At 42.3% G+C, this 16924-nt stretch overlaps 1 protein-coding gene across 1 annotated transcript in view; it reads right to left on the bottom strand.

The window, feature by feature from the left end:
* Positions 1–770: 770 nt before the first annotated feature.
* Positions 771–16924, bottom strand: part of LOC132835973 (interleukin-12 receptor subunit beta-2-like) — a 76212-nt gene continuing 60058 nt past the window's right edge. The window contains exons 10-15 of the mRNA XM_060855146.1: positions 16529–16630; positions 13507–13662; positions 8555–8692; positions 7254–7350; positions 3534–3621; positions 771–1786 (exon numbers count right to left, since the gene is read on the bottom strand). Coding sequence (XP_060711129.1) covers positions 1400–1786; positions 3534–3621; positions 7254–7350; positions 8555–8692; positions 13507–13662; positions 16529–16630 — 968 coding nt within the window. The 3' untranslated portion in view covers positions 771–1399. The remainder of the gene's footprint in view (positions 1787–3533; positions 3622–7253; positions 7351–8554; positions 8693–13506; positions 13663–16528; positions 16631–16924) is intronic.

The raw sequence follows: 16924 nt of genomic DNA, 5'->3' as shown, positions 1-16924 counted from the left end.
ATTTGATTATGAAATATTTGATTATGAAATAGACACTGCCAAATGTTTCTTGAAACCTCAGAGGCTACATTAACCTGTTGTTGTCAGAGTACCAGTTTAAGAAAATGACTTCTTCATCTTTTTATAATTTCATTTTAAGGTCTTTACTATTGAGTATTATGCAATTTTTAAAAAAAATTGAAACTGATGTTCATAAGACATTCGGGGCCTTGGAAATATTGGATAGGTACCAATCCCAGTGTTGGAAAACAGACACGGGCAATGGAGAATAGAGAGCTACAGGCTTCCAGCATGAACAGGAGACAGTTCCTGATGACTTCACCAAAGTAAGGAAAGTGCATGGAATGGGACAATAATTTTGGAACACTTTCTTTGAAGTATTCGATGAGTAAAACTAAGAGATGGAGGTTTAGCTTCAGAATGTTCTGTGTCAAATTGACCAGATACAATTTCTCAGTCAGGTCTAAACCTGAAATTATGTAAAAAAAGTCTCAATGCTGCAGGAGGACAACGTGGACTTTCTAGAACCCTGAGTTTAATCACAGAATTGTGAGAGCATATTTGGTCTATTGATGAGTCCATTGGTTTCCTTTGTTGCCTTTCTCATCAGAGCTGAAAATGTGTTGCTGGAAAAGCGCACCAGGTCAGGCAGCATCCAAGGAACAGGAAATTCAACGTTTCGGGCACTCCTGATGAAGGGCTTATGCCCGAAATGTCGAATTTCCTGTTCCTTGGATGCTGCCTGACCTGCTGCGCTTTTCCAGCAACACATTTTCAGCTCTGATCTCCAGCAACACTTGTGACTTTAGAGGGCTGAGGCCAGCAGCAATGCAGGTTACTTTGAATAACATGTCGAGATTGTCTGGTGTTCCATCCTCGGAGCAGGAGAGTCAATGTTTCAAACATAAGCTCCTCTTCAGGAATGGGGGAGGGGTGGATGTTTGGGGGGGGTAGTTGGGGCATGGGGGCTGAGAGATAAATGGGAGGGGTGGGGCCTGGGGGAAGGTAGCTAGGAATGCAATAGATAGAAGAAGGTGAGAGGGTGATGGTCATAGGTCGGAGTTCGGGGTGGAGCAGATAAGTGGGAAGGAAGATAGACAGGTGGGACAGTTTCCTCATCTCCCCTCCCCCACCTTATCCCAGATCCAACCCTCCAACTTGCACCGCCCTCTTGAACAGTCCTACCTGTCCATTTTCCTTCCAACCCATCTGCTCCACCCTCCACTCCAACCTATTATCATCATCCCTCCACCTTCATCTAACAATCACAAACCCTAGCTACCTCCTCCCAGCCCCAGCCCCACCCCCATCCCATTGATCTGACCGGCTGAGCTTTTCCAGCAGCATACTTTTTGACTGATATCCAGCATCTGAAGTCCTCACTTTCTCCTGCTGAAACTTAATGATCGTCCTCCATTCCCAACCACACCTTCCTGTCTGCTAACTGCCATTCATTATTAAGCACATCTGCTTCTGATGGCAAGAAGTGTTTCTCGTAACCAGTTGAGATGAGGGGTTTCACCATTAATGTGCTGGTTTCTGGCTCTTCCACAAGTTTCTTTTCCAAACAAGTGGAGGCCTCTGGAGGTGCAGAATGGCAACTCATCCAGTAAGTATCTTCTGAGCTGCTGGGTCTGATGTCTTCTGCCAGAGTGGAATTGTTGCTTGTTGTTAATGGAACTTCAAATTTGATGTCAGTTTCAATCTGTAAGTCAGTTTCAATCTCTTCCAACTTATCAATTACTGGCTCCACTGGTACCTCACAATAGCTCGGAGGGTATTCATACTGAGAATAGATAATCAATAATGATCAGTACTTCAAGTCAACGTTGGTTTCTCTTCTATGTCAAAAAATATAACTTATTCCATATATTTCACAAAACTGCGTTTTGAAGCTGTTTAAGTTTCGGTGTGGGGTTCAGGGATGGAGTTTAGTCTTGGGAATCCAAATTGAGAGTCCAGGGTGGGGCTGTAGCATGAGGGTACAGGGGCGTAGGAAAGATTCTATAAGGATAGTAAATATGTTGTAGATTTCAAGTCCTTAGAATCAAAAGCGTTTTGGTGTCACAATATCAGAAATAATAGTTGATGCTTTCTCAGTTTGTGCTTCCCTATTATCAAGTGTGTGTTTTCTTGAAAGTGCTCTATATTCATCTCCTGAAGGTAGAGGCTCCCACTGAAACACAGGCTGTAAGTGTACATGTCACACTACACCTTACCCATTCTCCCATAGAACCAAACATTACGCCATGTTCTGTTTGCAGTCTAAGTTAGTTCTACATATTGTCAAACAGGCGAAAGTCAGGCCTGATTGACTAACAGCAGTTGATACACTTGATTCTCCAATCGAAGTTCAATTACTCATCACATCAAGTATACAGCTGGATTGATCTACAACAAGAACATCAAAAACTTGTATTTCTATAGCACTTTAAATGTCAATGCTGGAGCGTTATCAAGAGGTAATCTGAGAGTGAGCCACAAAAGGCCATATTAGTGCAGCTAACCAAAAGCTTAATTCAACAGATCGGATTTAAGAAATATTTTCTAAGGGTAGTCAAGAAGAGTTGGAGAAGATTGTGGATAAAACTCTGGAGCTCAGGACTGAAACGCGCTCACCAGTTGAGGTGATGTAAGGGTCCTCGACTCTGACATACTCTTGTAGCCACAGTTTTAATATGGCTTGCTATGCATCTAGTAAGGGGGTGTGCGCATGCGTGTGTGTAAGTTCTGTGCATATCAATCAGTATGCTGATCATGGCATCCAGAAATCATTGCTGCACATGGACTCTGGTGGCCCTTGCAGCCAGAAGATTAGAGAGATTGCTGATAGCTAGTACAGTTCAGTTTCTGAACAATGGAAACTTCCAGAACATTGATTCCAAGGTAGTGCCATTGAGTGTCAAGATGTAATGGTTAGATTCTCTTTTGTGGAAAGCTTATTCCAGTCATAAAGAAGGACTCGATGGAAATGATGCGCTCTTCTTATTTAACAAAGGTGGTCAGGAGAGTATCCAATCAAAATTAGGCGTAAAAAGTGGTGAAACCTCGTGGTATGTCAGAGGCTTGGAAAGTTTTAGGAACCAGCAGCGATGAGTATGAAGCAAATAGAGAAGGACAGATTGATTATGAAAATAAATCGGCCAGAGCTGTGAAAGCAAACAGCAAGTGTATCTACGGGTATATAAAAAGAAAGTAAATCGCTAAATAAGTGTGGGACCCTTGGAGGATGCAACTGGGAAATTCATAACAAAAAACAGAGATAATTTAAACCAATAGTTTGCATTGGTCTTCACATCCTAAATGTAAGTAATATGCTAATGGGGTGGGGAAGATCTCGTAACAGTCTCTATCGTGAGGGACAAAGTATTTGATAAGTAATAAGTGTAAAGGCAGACAGGTTGCCAGGCCTGATGACCTGTTGTCAAGGAGAGGTAGTAAAGATACAGAGAATGCGATGCTTCTGGGCTTTTCATTGTCTTTACTTTTTGCACTGTTAAAAAAAGTTTGATTAAAGGTATGAACATCCTTACCTGCTCGTGCCCAACATTGCTGTTCTTTGGATCCGGAATTTGTTGGCAACACCACTGAGGGAAGTAGAATGAGCTGCAGCTTTGTATTCTGAAAGGCATGGAGAAGGAAGAGATATTCAGAACCTTGAGTCTGTTCCATCATTTATCTGCCTTGGTTCCATAATCCTTTGTATTTTTGAATCTCTACATTCTACTGATGTCAGTCTTAAAATTTTTATTTCACCCACAGCCTTTACAGTCTTTTACAGATTTCCACTCCCCTCTTTTCTGAAGAAATGCTTCCTGATGTTTCCTTGAAGGATCCAGTTCAAATATTAAAATGATGCACTCCCTTATTCTAACTTCTTCTGATAGGGAAATGGTCCACTTCGAATTATCAGGAATATGCAGCATTGAAATAGACCATTCAGCCCAGCCAGTCTCTGCCAGTGTTTATGCTTCACATGATCTCCTCTCGCCCAATCAGAATGTTTTCTCCTCTTTTATCCTGCATGCCTTTCCCTAGCTCACCTATTCACTTTGATGACTCTCTGTGGTAATTATTCCCACATTCTCACCATTCTGGCTGAAGAGCTTTTATTTAAAATCTTCTCTTTCACACAATCTACTGAGCATCATTTACTATAGCAAATCGCAAAGTTGTAGAGAATATAGAACAATCCAGCGCAGAACAGGCCCTTCGGCCCTCGATGTTGCACCGACCTGTGAGCTATTCTCAGCTCATCCCCCTACACTATCCCATCATCATCCATGTGCTTATCTAAGGATTGTTTAAATCTCCCTAATGTGGCTGAGTTGACTACATTAGCAGGTAGGGCATTCCACGCCCTTACCACTCTCTGTGTAAAGAACCTGCCTCTGACATCTGTCTTAAATCTATCACCCTTCAATTTGTAGTTATGCCCCCTCATACACGTTGATGTCATCATCCTAGGAAAAAGACTCTCACTGTCTACCCTATCTCATCCTCTGATCATCTTGTATGCCTCTAGCAAATACCCTATTCTTGCCAATGAGAGCAGGCTCAAGTCTCTCAGCCTTTCCTTTATAAGACCTTCCCTCCAGTCCAGGCAACATCCTGGTAAATCTTCCACATCCTTCCTGAAATATGGGGACCAGAACTGTACACAATATTCCAAGTGTGGCCGCACCAGCGTTTTGTATTGTTGCAGCATGATGTTGTGGCTCCAGAACTCAATCCCTTTACCAATGAAACCTAATACACCGTATGCCTTCTTAACAGCACTATCCACCTGGGTGGAAACTTTCAGGGATCTATGTACATGGACTCCAAGATCCCTCTGCACATCCACCCTACCAAGAATCTTTACATCGACCCAGTACTCTGCCTTCCTGTTATTCTTCACAAAGTGCATCACCTCACATTTAGCTGCATTGAACTACATGTACAGCATAGAGATGTGCAGCACGGAAACAGACCCTTTGGTCCAACCCGTCCATGCCGACCAGATATCCCAACCCAATCTAGTCCCACCTGCCAGCATCCGGCCCATATCCCTCCAAACCCTTCCTATTCATATACCCATCCAGATGCCTCTTAAATGTTGCAATTGTACCAGCCTCCACCATTTCCTCTGGCAGCTCATTCCACACACGTACCACTCTCTGTGTGAAAAAGTTGTCCCTTAGATCTCTTTTTCCCCTCTCACTCTAAACCCATGCCCTTTAGTTCTGGACTCCCCTACCCTAGGTAAAAGACCTTGTTTATTTACCTTATCCATGCCCTTCATGATTTTATAAACTTCTATAAGATCACCTCTTAGCCTTCGACGCTCCAGTGAAAACAGCCTCTCTCTATCAACCTCTCCCTGTAGCTCAAATCCTCCATCCCTGGCAATATCTTTGTAAATCTTTTCTGAACCCTTTCAAGTTTCACAACATCATTCCGATAGGAAGGAGACCAGAATTGCACGCAATATTCCAACAGTGGCCTAACCAATGTCCTGTACAGCCACAACATGACCTCCCAACTCCTGTACTCAATACTCTGACAAATGAAGGAAAGCATACCAAGCGCCATCTTCACGATCCTATCTACCTGCGACTCCACTTTCAAGAAGCTATGAACCTGCACTCCAAGGTCTCCTTGTTCAGCAACACTCCCTAGGACCTTACCATTAAGTGTGTAAGTCCTGCTAAGATTTGCTTTCCCAAAATGCAGCACCTCACATTTATCTGAATTAAACTCCATCTGCCACTCCTTAGCCCAACTCTTTAAAAGTTTCACACAGTCAGTGACATGGTTGGTTGGAAAATATATTGTCATTTTTGGTGATGTAGTACGCCACATTTTACTGGACCAGAGATCATTTACTTAAGATTACGAAACTGATGAGCTAACCTGGCACATTGAAACCCTCTCTATGAGGTCTCCTCAGAAACTCAGGGCAGTATCTGTGCAATATCATCTGCAAGTTAGCAAGATGTTGGTGGAGATTGCTGTGTTACAACACAGCAGTGAGCCCTCTTGATGATTAAACCAAACACTGAGAAAAGCTCCCCTCGCCTCATAATCTGTTAAAGTATGAGTGACAGAGAACTCCCAAATTCTATTCAAAGAATATAATATCAATTTATTCTTTAACTCTAAAAGTGAACACTACACAGCAACTATTTACAACTCTAAGCCTCCCTTTCTCTTAGCTGCTTATTATCTGCCTCCAACTCTATAGGAATATAATGTTCTAGTAAAATCTTATTAAAATTGCATCAGCTTAATGTCAAACCACACAGCGGCTTTCGTCATCGGCGTCTGTCTTCTGGCTGAAAATCTCCCTGGGTCATCTTTCTTTTTACTGTGAAGATGTTTCATATGAAAAAAGATACCTTTGATAGAGGGTGTTTTGCTGGCAGTTACTCTATCTAACTTTCAAAATGCCTGCTTCTTTATACCCCAAGCACGGATTGCCTTATAGGTTCGAGATTGGCAAAAACAATAAAATCAAACTCGACTGGGGCATAATTAAAACTGGCTAAATTCAAATTGTTGTCAAAACAGCAATCAAAACTCAGGTATACATTTCACAGCCAAATGTTACATATTTTCAATTTTCCAGTGCACTGTGAGACTGCCAGCTAGTCATATGACAGCTGCTTGTAAGCTCTCAGTGCAAGACAGCATTCACTCTCTCCTAAAGGTACAGTACACACCTTTAACTTCATAACAGCTGGCAGAACCTAACCCCTATCTTGAAACTGGAGCTTAACATAAAGCTCACTCACTCACCCTGTCTCTAGCGAAGACTTGAATCCAATGCTTTCTTTCCTTTCTCTGTACTAGATATCACCCTGAGAGGAAGGGACGAAGTGAGAGGAAATGCCATTTTATTGAAGTTAAACAATATTGTTTGTGGTCAGACAGGTTCATACACCTTCATATATCTAAGCATGCAGAAGGGAAGACATTATTTCACATGAGTATCAATGCAGTTATGTGAGTAAAACTATGCGAAGTTTCACAAATACAAACAACTGACTGTGTATCTAAAAAGCAGGAAAATCGACGTTTCAGGCAAAAGCCCTCTGAAACGATGATTTCCCTGCTCCTCGGATGAAGCCTGACCTGCTTTTCCAGCACAACTCTAATCTTGACTCTAATCTCCAGCATCTACAGTACCCACCTCCACCTGCGTATCTAAAAACTCATAGCCATTTTCTCCATCATGCCAAGGTGCAGTTAATCTTTGGGGACTGACTCACCTTTGTTTATAGAATCTACAGAACCAGAAGGGAATAACTGCAATCACCACAAATGTAGAGAACAGGGCCACAAGCATCCAGGTCACAACCTGTGAACCTAGACAAAACAGAAAACAGGATCAGAACGTACACACACGGCCAACAGGCAGGCCAGCTTTTTCACTGACTGGACTGCCCAATACATAAACTACCAATAGCTGCTTTCACTGCATTCATCAGGTAGCTCTCTTCTGATTCCGAAGGTTTTGGTGTCAACCATGACTCCAGGACTTGACTTCAGACAACAGCAGTGCAACACTGAGGGTGTGCAGCACTGTTAGAAGGTCAGTACTGAGTGTATGCTGCACTGTCAGAAGGTCAGTACTTGGGGCGTGCTGCATTGCCAGTCAGTGCTGAGGGAGTACCACACTGTTGGAGGGTCAGTACTCAGAGGTGCTGCACTGTCAGAGGGTCAGTACTCGGGGCATGCTGCACTGCCAGTCAGTGTTGAGGGAGTACCGCACTGTTGGAGGTCAGTACACAGGGTGTGCTGCACTGTCTAAGGGTCAGTACTGAGGGCATGCTGCACTGCTGGAGGGTCAGTGCTGAGGGAGTGCTGCACTGCTGGAGGGTCAGTGCTGAGGGAGTGCTGCACTGCTGGAGGGTCAGTGCTGAGGGAGTGCTGCACTGTTGGAGGGTCAGTGCTGAGGGAGTGCCATGCTGTTGGAGGGTCAATACTGAGGGAGTACCGCACTGTTGGAGAGTCAGTACTGAGGGAGTGTTGTACTATGGGAGAGTCAGTGCTGAGGGTCTGTTGAAAACCATTCTGGGTTGTGATAAGGTGGTGTATGAATTCTTTAATATTTATTTGCCATGATTTATATCAATTCCTCTTAGCTGAAAATGCATTTTCCCATTGTGGTTGAGTTTGAGTTTAAAATAAAAACAGAAACAGCTGGGAAAATTCAGGATGTCTGCAGCATCTGTGGAGAGAAAGCAGAATGAATACTGAAGAAGAGTCACTGGATCTGAAATGTTAACTCTGCTTTCCCTCCACGGATACTTCTAGACCTGCTGAGGTTTTCCCATTGTATCTGTTTTTGTTTCTGATTTCCAACATCCACAGTTGTTTGTTTTTTTTTGTAAAGATCTTGACTTTGATCTTGGAAAATACTGAGTCACGGCTCTTTCCACATGACACGGATATCATTGTTTCTCGTTGAGTTGCTAGAGATCCTGAACTGTTTTCATTTCAAAAATCTGGAAGTACCATCACTATTTCCTTCCCAAACCACTCCCTTACCCCCGTTCACCAACATTACCTTGTGTTTTAAAGTGAAGGTATGGCCCTCTACGTCCCTCTCCTGCAATAGTGGACGCTGTCATCCAGATTGTGTAAGTACTGTCAGGCTCCAAGTGTAACAATGTATATCTGTGTAATGTATAGCTTAAATTGCAAGCTGTGAAGAAGAACAAAGTTTTCAGATGTACATCTTTTTCCCTCATAGAGCCAACATAGAGGAGCATGTAATCATTCATATTTCATCCATGCAGAAACCCTTCAAGTATACGACCAGCTAAGTGAATGTTGAGGCATCTTCAACAATGGGGCCAATATCCAAGATTCACACACACACACACACACACACACACACACACTTACAGTCCTGCAGAATCAATGGATCTCAATCAGGAGCCATGCATTTACAGCTAACCTGTGATTCCAGGCCAACTGCAAGCCTTACTGCGACACATCTCACCCATTCACAGGGTTTTCACTGTAAGCACAGAGATAACACACACATGGAGTGGGGTTTCATGGTGAGCACCAGATATATTGTACCTATAAATGGGAAGGACATGCTAAGCACCAGAGATAACACAGCACTGAGTGTGGGACATGGTAAACACTAGACATTACAGGGCACTGAGTGGGGTTACACAGAGGTTACACATGTTCCCTCTGTTAGACTTACACAAACAGCTTCTCACTCAGTCTCCTTGTATCATAAATGTTTTACATGAATTGTCAATTTAATCCACCATTGAAATACAACTCTAATAAGGAGCTGAAACAGTTTAATGACAGTTGTTAATAACTGCCAATCAATTCTGGTCCAGTAAATGAGAAGCAAAACAATAATGCATTTTTTCAGGCTGTGGATTGTTGAAGGAGATTTTAATAGTGTCAGATTTTAATTTTTTTTCCTTTCTGCCATGTTTTCACTCTGTCTCTTACTGCAGTCTATTTTCTCTTTCTTTTGTACTTCTCTCTGTATAATAACCTCTAACTTATCCTCTTTCTTGATTTTTTTTTAATGGTTCTAGATCCTGAAGTCTTATTGAGGAAGGAGATACCAGCATGGTCATGTTCTTCAGCAGTGCTCTCTGCACATTGTTGTTAGCTTGCTCTTAACACAGTCAAATGTTTTGGAGCTGAAGGCTGAAGGAAAGTTGCACTAACTGGCAGTTCAGTGTGGGGTGAGTTCCAGGCCGTCGGGTATTCACTGGCACTGTCAGGAAAGTAGAGCTTAGGGCTGTGACTCTGGCTGTGAAACAGAGTAATTTCTCGGCCACAGCTATGATAGTCAAAGAGAATTCAAAATCCTACAAACCTAGCTTGAGATATTGCAAGAAATCAGTGATTGCTCAGGACAGACTTTGCAAAGCCTGTGGCCGAGGGATATCCGTACCCAACTGTTGAAAGTCACATGAATTACACAAGCTGTTGGATTCAGGACCAAGATGTGAAAATAAAATGGATGAAACTACTTTAGCTGTGGTCTCACTCATCTCCTGTGTGCTGGTGGCAAGGCACCTACTTTTATACTCTATTCTCATTGTAACAAAGGTCAACATGCAACTATGTCCCAATTATTTGCTGTACCTACCTGCTAACCTTTGTGACTGATGGACAAGGACACCCCGAACATCATTCTGTGCTGCTGTATTCAGCATTCTCTCTTTACTTCAATAAGATCCTGCTTTTCTGATCTTACAGCCAAAATCAAAAACTTCACATTTTCACATTATACTCTATTTGTTAAGGTTTCTATCCACTCATTTAATCCACTTTATTTCTTTGTAGACTCTTTACATCCCTCTCACACTTGTTTTCCTACCTATCTCTATATCATCAACAATTGTGGCAACTCTTTGTCTAAGTCATTAAAATGGATCATAGATCCCACCATTCAATCCTGTGGCACCAACCTGAAAATGAGCAACTTGTAATTTTTGAGAAGATTTGTAGCTCATGTTGCGGTTCAGATTGTAAGTTTGCTCACTGAGCTGGAAGGTTTGTTTTCAGACGTTTCGTCACCATGCTAGGTAGCATCATCAGTGAGTCTCCGGTGAAGCACTGGTGTTATATCCCACTTTCTATTTATGTGTCTTAGTCTCTTACGGTGGGTGATATCATTTCTGGGTTATTTTTTCTCAGAGGTTGGGAAATGGGGTCCAAATCGATGTGTTTATTGATGGAGTTCCGATTTGAATACCAGGCCTCTAGGAATTCCCGTGCATGTCTCTGTTTAGCCTGTCCTAGGATGGATGTGTTGTCCCAGTCAAAGTGGTGTCCTCCTTCAACTATATATAAGAATATTAGTGATGGTGGGTCATGTCTTCTCATGGCTGGTTGGTGTTCGTGTATCTTGGTGGCTAGTCTTCTGCCTGTCTGTCGGATGTACTGTTTGTTATAGTCCTTGCATGGTATTTTGTAAAGAACATTTGTTTTGCTGATTGTTTGATAGCGTCTTTCAAGTTCATCAGCTGCTGTTTACGTGCATTGGTAGGTTTGAGGGCCACAATAATATCAAGTGGTCGGAGTAGCCTGCTAATCATTTCAGAGATGTCTTTGATGTATAGTATTGTGACCGGAGTTTCTGGGTCCATTGTGCCTGCTTATTTGTGTTTGTTGTTTAGGAATTGGTGGACTGCATTTATCGGGTACCCGTTCTTCTCAAATACGCTGTATAGGTATTTTTCTTCTGCTGCTCATAGTTCCTGGGTGCTGCAGTGTGTTGTGGCCTGTTTTAATAATGTCCTGATGCAGCTCTGTTTGTGGGTGTTGGGATGATTACTTCTATAGTTGAGTATCTGGTCAGTGTGTGTTGCTTTCCTGTCTGAAGGTCTCCATTAACCGTTTGTTCCACTGCGACATCTGGGAAGGGGAGTCTGTTGATGTTCTCCTTTTTTGTGAATTTTATGCCAGGAAAGACACTGTCAATGTTGCTGTAGGTTTCCTTAAATTTGTTCCTTTTTTTTGTGATGATAAAGTGTCATCCACGTAGCGGACCCAAAGTTTGGGCTGTTCATTCAAGCCTCCCCCATCCAACCCAAACTTTGGGTCCGCTCTATGGGTGACACCTTTGTCATCACAAAATGGAACAAATTAGAGGAAACCTACAACATCTTCAACAATATCCTGACAGACAAAATTCACAAAAGACGGGGAGAATAACAACAGACTCCCCTTCCTAGTTATTACAGTGGCATAAACAGTTAATGGAGAACTTCAGACAGGAAAGCAACACACACTGACCAGATACTCAACTACAGAAGCAATCATCTCAATACCCAAAAAAGGAGCTACATCAGGACATTATTAAAACAGGCCACAACACACTGCAGCACCCAGGAACTATGAGCAGCAGAAGAAAAATACCTATACAGTGTATTTAACAACCAGTCGCCGATAAACACAGTCCGCTGATTCCTAAACAACGAACCCAAACAAGCAGGCACAATGGACCCAGAAACCCTAGCCAGATTGCCATACATGAAAGACCCCTCTAAAATGACTACCTGCCTACTCCAACCTCTTGGCATCATGGTAGCCCACAAACCTTCCAAAACACTTAAACAGCAGCTGATGAACCTAAAGAATTCTATAGAAACAACCAGCGCTTTTCCAGCAACACATTTTCAGCTCTGATCTCCAGCATCTGCAGTCCTCACTTTCTCCTTGTAGAAACAACCAGCAAAACAAATATAATTTACAAAATACCATGCAAGGACAGACAGGCAGAAGACTAGCCACCTGGTTACATGAACGCCAACCAGCCACTAAAAGACATGACCCACCATCACTAGTATTCTTACATGTAGTTGAAGGAGGACATCACTTTCACTGGGACAACACATCCATCCTAGGGCAGGCTAAACAGAAACACGCACAGGAATTCCAAAAGGCCTGGCATTCAAATCGGAACTCCATCAATAAACACATCAATTTGGATCCCACTTACCAACCTCTAAGAAAAAGAACCAGAAATGATATCACCCACCTTAACAGACCAAGCTACATAAACAGAAAGTGGGATATAACACCAGCGTTTCACTGGAGGCTCACTGATGATGTTACCGAGCATGGTGATGAAATGTTTGTTTTCAGCAAGCAAACTTACAGTCTGAATGAGCAATTTTTCCTGATTATCAGCAGCTCCTCCATCTACACTGATATGTCACCCAATACAATAAAACTATAAATAGTAACAGGAATAGGCACTTCAGGCCCTTGAGCCTTGAATTTACCATTCAATAGGTTTAAGGCTCATCTGACATTCCTCTTGCCAACTTTCTTGCATTTTCCCTGTAACTCCTGATTCTATCTATCTCAGTCTTAAATATGCAGCTGTGGCGAGGTGTTCCAAAGACACCCAAACCTCTGAGAGCAGAAATTCCTTTTTATCCCAATGAGCTCTTGTTCAGTAACCTTTTATACAACACCTTTTGGAATGCATTCTAGAAATGCAAATATGCCACATATACCGGTTCCCTTTAATTCAGCCTGCTTTTTACATCCTCAAAGAACTATAATCAATTTGACAAACATGATTTCCCTTTCACAAAATTATGTTGACTGCCTGATATTATTTTGTTTTTCTAAATGTCCAGCTAATATTTCCTTCATAATGAATTCTGTCAATTTTCCTATCGTGGAGTTAGGCTACAAGCCTATGGTTTTCTGCTTTCTGTATCCCTGTTTTCTTGAACAGTGCTGTTACAATTTACAGTTTTCCCTTCCGTTCAGACTTTTCCAGACTCCAATAACTCTGTAGCCACATCCTTTAAGTCTGTAGGAAGCAGGTACTTGGGCCAAATGAATCTGAAAGCCTTTAGTTTAGCTAGTGTTTTCTCTCTTGTAATAGTGATTGTTTTAAGTTCATCTCTTTCCTTAGCTGCCCATTTCCCACTATTTTTGGGATATATTTTGTATCTTCTACTAATAAGACATTTACAACATGCAAAATGCTAAATTGATTCTTCTTACTCTTTTGCTTTGCAAGTCCACCTGGATTCTTGACGTAGTACAGAGTGAGGTATTTTATAAACCCCCGTTGCTGATCCAGTGGGAGATCCTTCCATAGCAGAGTGACCCCAGTCTGGGAGATATTTAGAATTGAGATTTCAGGCCCAGCAAGAGGAACTGCGAGAGAGTGAAAATGAAACACTAACATGGAGCAAAAATAACATCTGAGAAATGTTTCGTGAGAACAGGCATCAGTTAACCTGAGGTGATCTGAAAATTGGAAGCATTGAATTGAATAATAACAATTTGTTTTATGGAATTTGAGAAATGTCACATTGATGGAACTGAGCTGATTACTATTTATCGAGTTCCTCACCATAACCTTCATCATTGTAAATTACATCTTCTCTCAGCCTCAGTATTCAGCTCTCTCCTACATTCCTAATTCTGAATTTATCCATAAGAGTATGACAGCATATGTCATAGGAGGGGAAGTAAGGCCATTCAGCCCGTCGAGTCCACTCCGCCATTTACTCATAGCTGATGGGCATTTCAACTCCACTTACCCACACTCTCCCCATAATCCTTAATTCCTTGCGAGATTAAGAATTTATCAATCGCAGCGTTGAAGACATTTAACATCCCAGCCTCCACTGCACTCTGTGGCAATGAATTCCACAGGCCCACCACTCTCTGGCTGAAGAAATGGCTCCTCATTTTCATTCTAAATTGACCCCCTGTAATTCTAACACTGTGCCCACAGGTGCTAGTCTCCCTGCCTAATGGAAACAAATTCCCAGCATCCACCCTTTCTAAGCCATGCATTATCTTGTAAGTTTCTATTTGATCTCCCCTCAACCTTCTAAACTCTGATGAATACAATCCCAGGATCCTCAGCTGTTCATCATATGTTAGACCTACCATTCCAAAGATCATCCATGTGAATCTCCACTGGACATGCCCCAATGCCATTATATCCTTCCTGAGGTGTGAGGCCCAGAATTGGACACAGTATTCTAAATTGGGCCTAGCTAGAGCTTTATAAAGTTTCAGAAGCACATCACTGCTTTTATATTCCAACCCTCTTGAGATAAAGGCAACATTACATTTGCTTTCTTAACCACAGACCCAACCTGCAAGTCAACCTTTAGAGAATCCTGGACTATCACTCCCAAATCCCTTTGGACTTTGGCTTTATGAATTTTCTCACTGTTTATAAAATAGTCCATGCCTGTATTCTTTTTTCCAAAGTGCAAGACCTTGAGTTTGCTCATGTTGAATTTCATCAGCCATTTTCTCGCACTTTCTCTTTTGTAATGGTTATCATTACTCAACTCTGCTCCCTGACTCTCCTTAACTGTTGGGATATTACTCATGTCTTCCACTGTGAAGACTGACACAAAGTGCTTATTAAGTTCTTCAGCTATTTCCTTATCTCCCATCACTAGCCTTCCTGCACTCATTTGGAGTGGTTCAATTTCTACATTCTCCTTTTGTTTGTTTTTATGTATTTAAAGAAACTTTTACTATCATTTCTAATATTACTGGCTAGCTTACCCTCATATTTGATCCTCTCCTTCCTTATTTCTCCCTTTGTTATCCTCTGTTTGTTTTTGTAGTCTTCCCAATCTTCTGATTTCTCAGTGCTCTTGGCCACTTTATAGGAGCTTTCTTTTTCTGTGATACATTTCCTGACTTCCTTTGTCAGCCATGAGTGTCTAATCTACAACCCCCCCCCCCCCCACCCACCCCAGATATCTTTCTTTTCTTTGGGATGAACCTCTGTACTGTGTCCTCAATTACACCCAGAAACTCCTGTCATTTTTGCCCTCCTGTCTTCCCTGTTAGGCTCTGCTTCCAGTCAATTTTCGTCAGTTCCTCTCTCATGCCCCTGTAATTACTTTTATTTAACTGTAACACCATGATATCCAATTTTGCCTTCTCTCTTTCAAACTGCAGATTGAACTCTACCATATTATGATCGCTGCCTCCTAAGTGTTCCCTTACTTTAAGATCTTTTATAAAGTCTGGCTCATTACATAGCACTAAGTCCAGAATAACCTGCTCCAAATTGTGGGCTCCATCACAAGCTGTTCCAAAAAGCCATTCTGTAAGCATTCCATGAATTCCCATTCTTTGGATCCACCGGCAACATTATTTACCCAGTCCATTCATATATTGAAGTCCTGAAAATGTGTTGCTGGAAAAGCGCAACAGGTCAGGCAGCATCCAAGGAACAGGAAATTTGACGTTTCGGGCATAAGCCCTTCATCAGGAAGGGCTTATTAAGTTAATAAGTACTTTCCTGATGAAGGGCTTATGCCCGAAACGTTGAATTTCCTGTTCCTTGGATGCTGCCTGACCTGCTGCGCTTTTCCAGCAACACATTTTCAGCTCTGATCTCCAGCATCTGCAGACCTCACTTTCTCCTCGTATATTGAAGTCCCCCATGATCATCCTGGTGAATACACAATGTATGTTTCCTTTCACGTTAATCTTGTCTCTGTAATAGGTTACAGAAAACTGCATGCACTGTAGCTGAACCAATATTAGTAGCTGATTCGTGAGTACACAGTTGTGAATAACACAGGCCATTCAGCCTAACTGCTCTGTGCTGGTGCCTGTGGTCTGCTTGAAGCCGATCCCACATTGCCTGATTTCACCCAACAGAATATCCTTCCCTTCTCTCTCATTGTTTTACCTAGGTTGTCTTAATAGTAACGGTCTTTTCCAATGGTCATCCCTCATTCAGCCTTTCAGTGGAGGACGAAGGGAAAGTAGGGTAGTAGGAGGATATAGCTGCAGTCTGCTCACTCATATATCACTGCCCCTTGCCTATCCTCAGTAATCTACCAGGTTTATTTATGACTGTTTTATATTCATGGTCCCAGAAGTGGAAATATCTCCAAATAGTTGACCCTATCAAATTTCTTCAGAGAGCTGTAGAGCTCATGTGGGTTGACTCTGTCGAGAAAAGAGTCCCATCTGTCTCAGGAAGATTTGCAGGTAAACAGGTTTCACTGACAGCAACAGGAAATGGTACCTCCTTCTTCTGCATAAACCAGAGTGGACACTGGGCCTCCCAATCCTGCCTGATATCGAGCATACACTGAGATCCTGTACAGAAGCAGGGGAGACAGAAGACCTGAAAAGAAAGCAGGCTATCAGCACTCCGGAACAAGCCTACACAAGCAGACGTGACTTGAGTTCAGCATGCACACCATTGAGAGAATGGAACCATCACTTTCTCACTTCTGTCCCAGTCTTGTTTTGTAAGCACAGGATTAGATACAGAGTAAACACTCCCGCTACACTTTCCCATTAAAATCTCCCAAGACAGAAACAGCTAGAGGTTAGATATAGATCAAAGCTGCCTCCACACTGTCCCTATCAAACACTCCCAGGCTGGTACAGCAGGAATTAGATCAAGAGCAAAGCT

This window comes from Hemiscyllium ocellatum, chromosome 45 (genome assembly GCF_020745735.1).
Source record: "Hemiscyllium ocellatum isolate sHemOce1 chromosome 45, sHemOce1.pat.X.cur, whole genome shotgun sequence".
Lineage (NCBI taxonomy): Eukaryota > Metazoa > Chordata > Chondrichthyes > Orectolobiformes > Hemiscylliidae > Hemiscyllium > Hemiscyllium ocellatum.
Note: the sequence above shows the minus strand (reverse complement) of the source record. Positions and strands in the feature narration are given on the sequence as shown.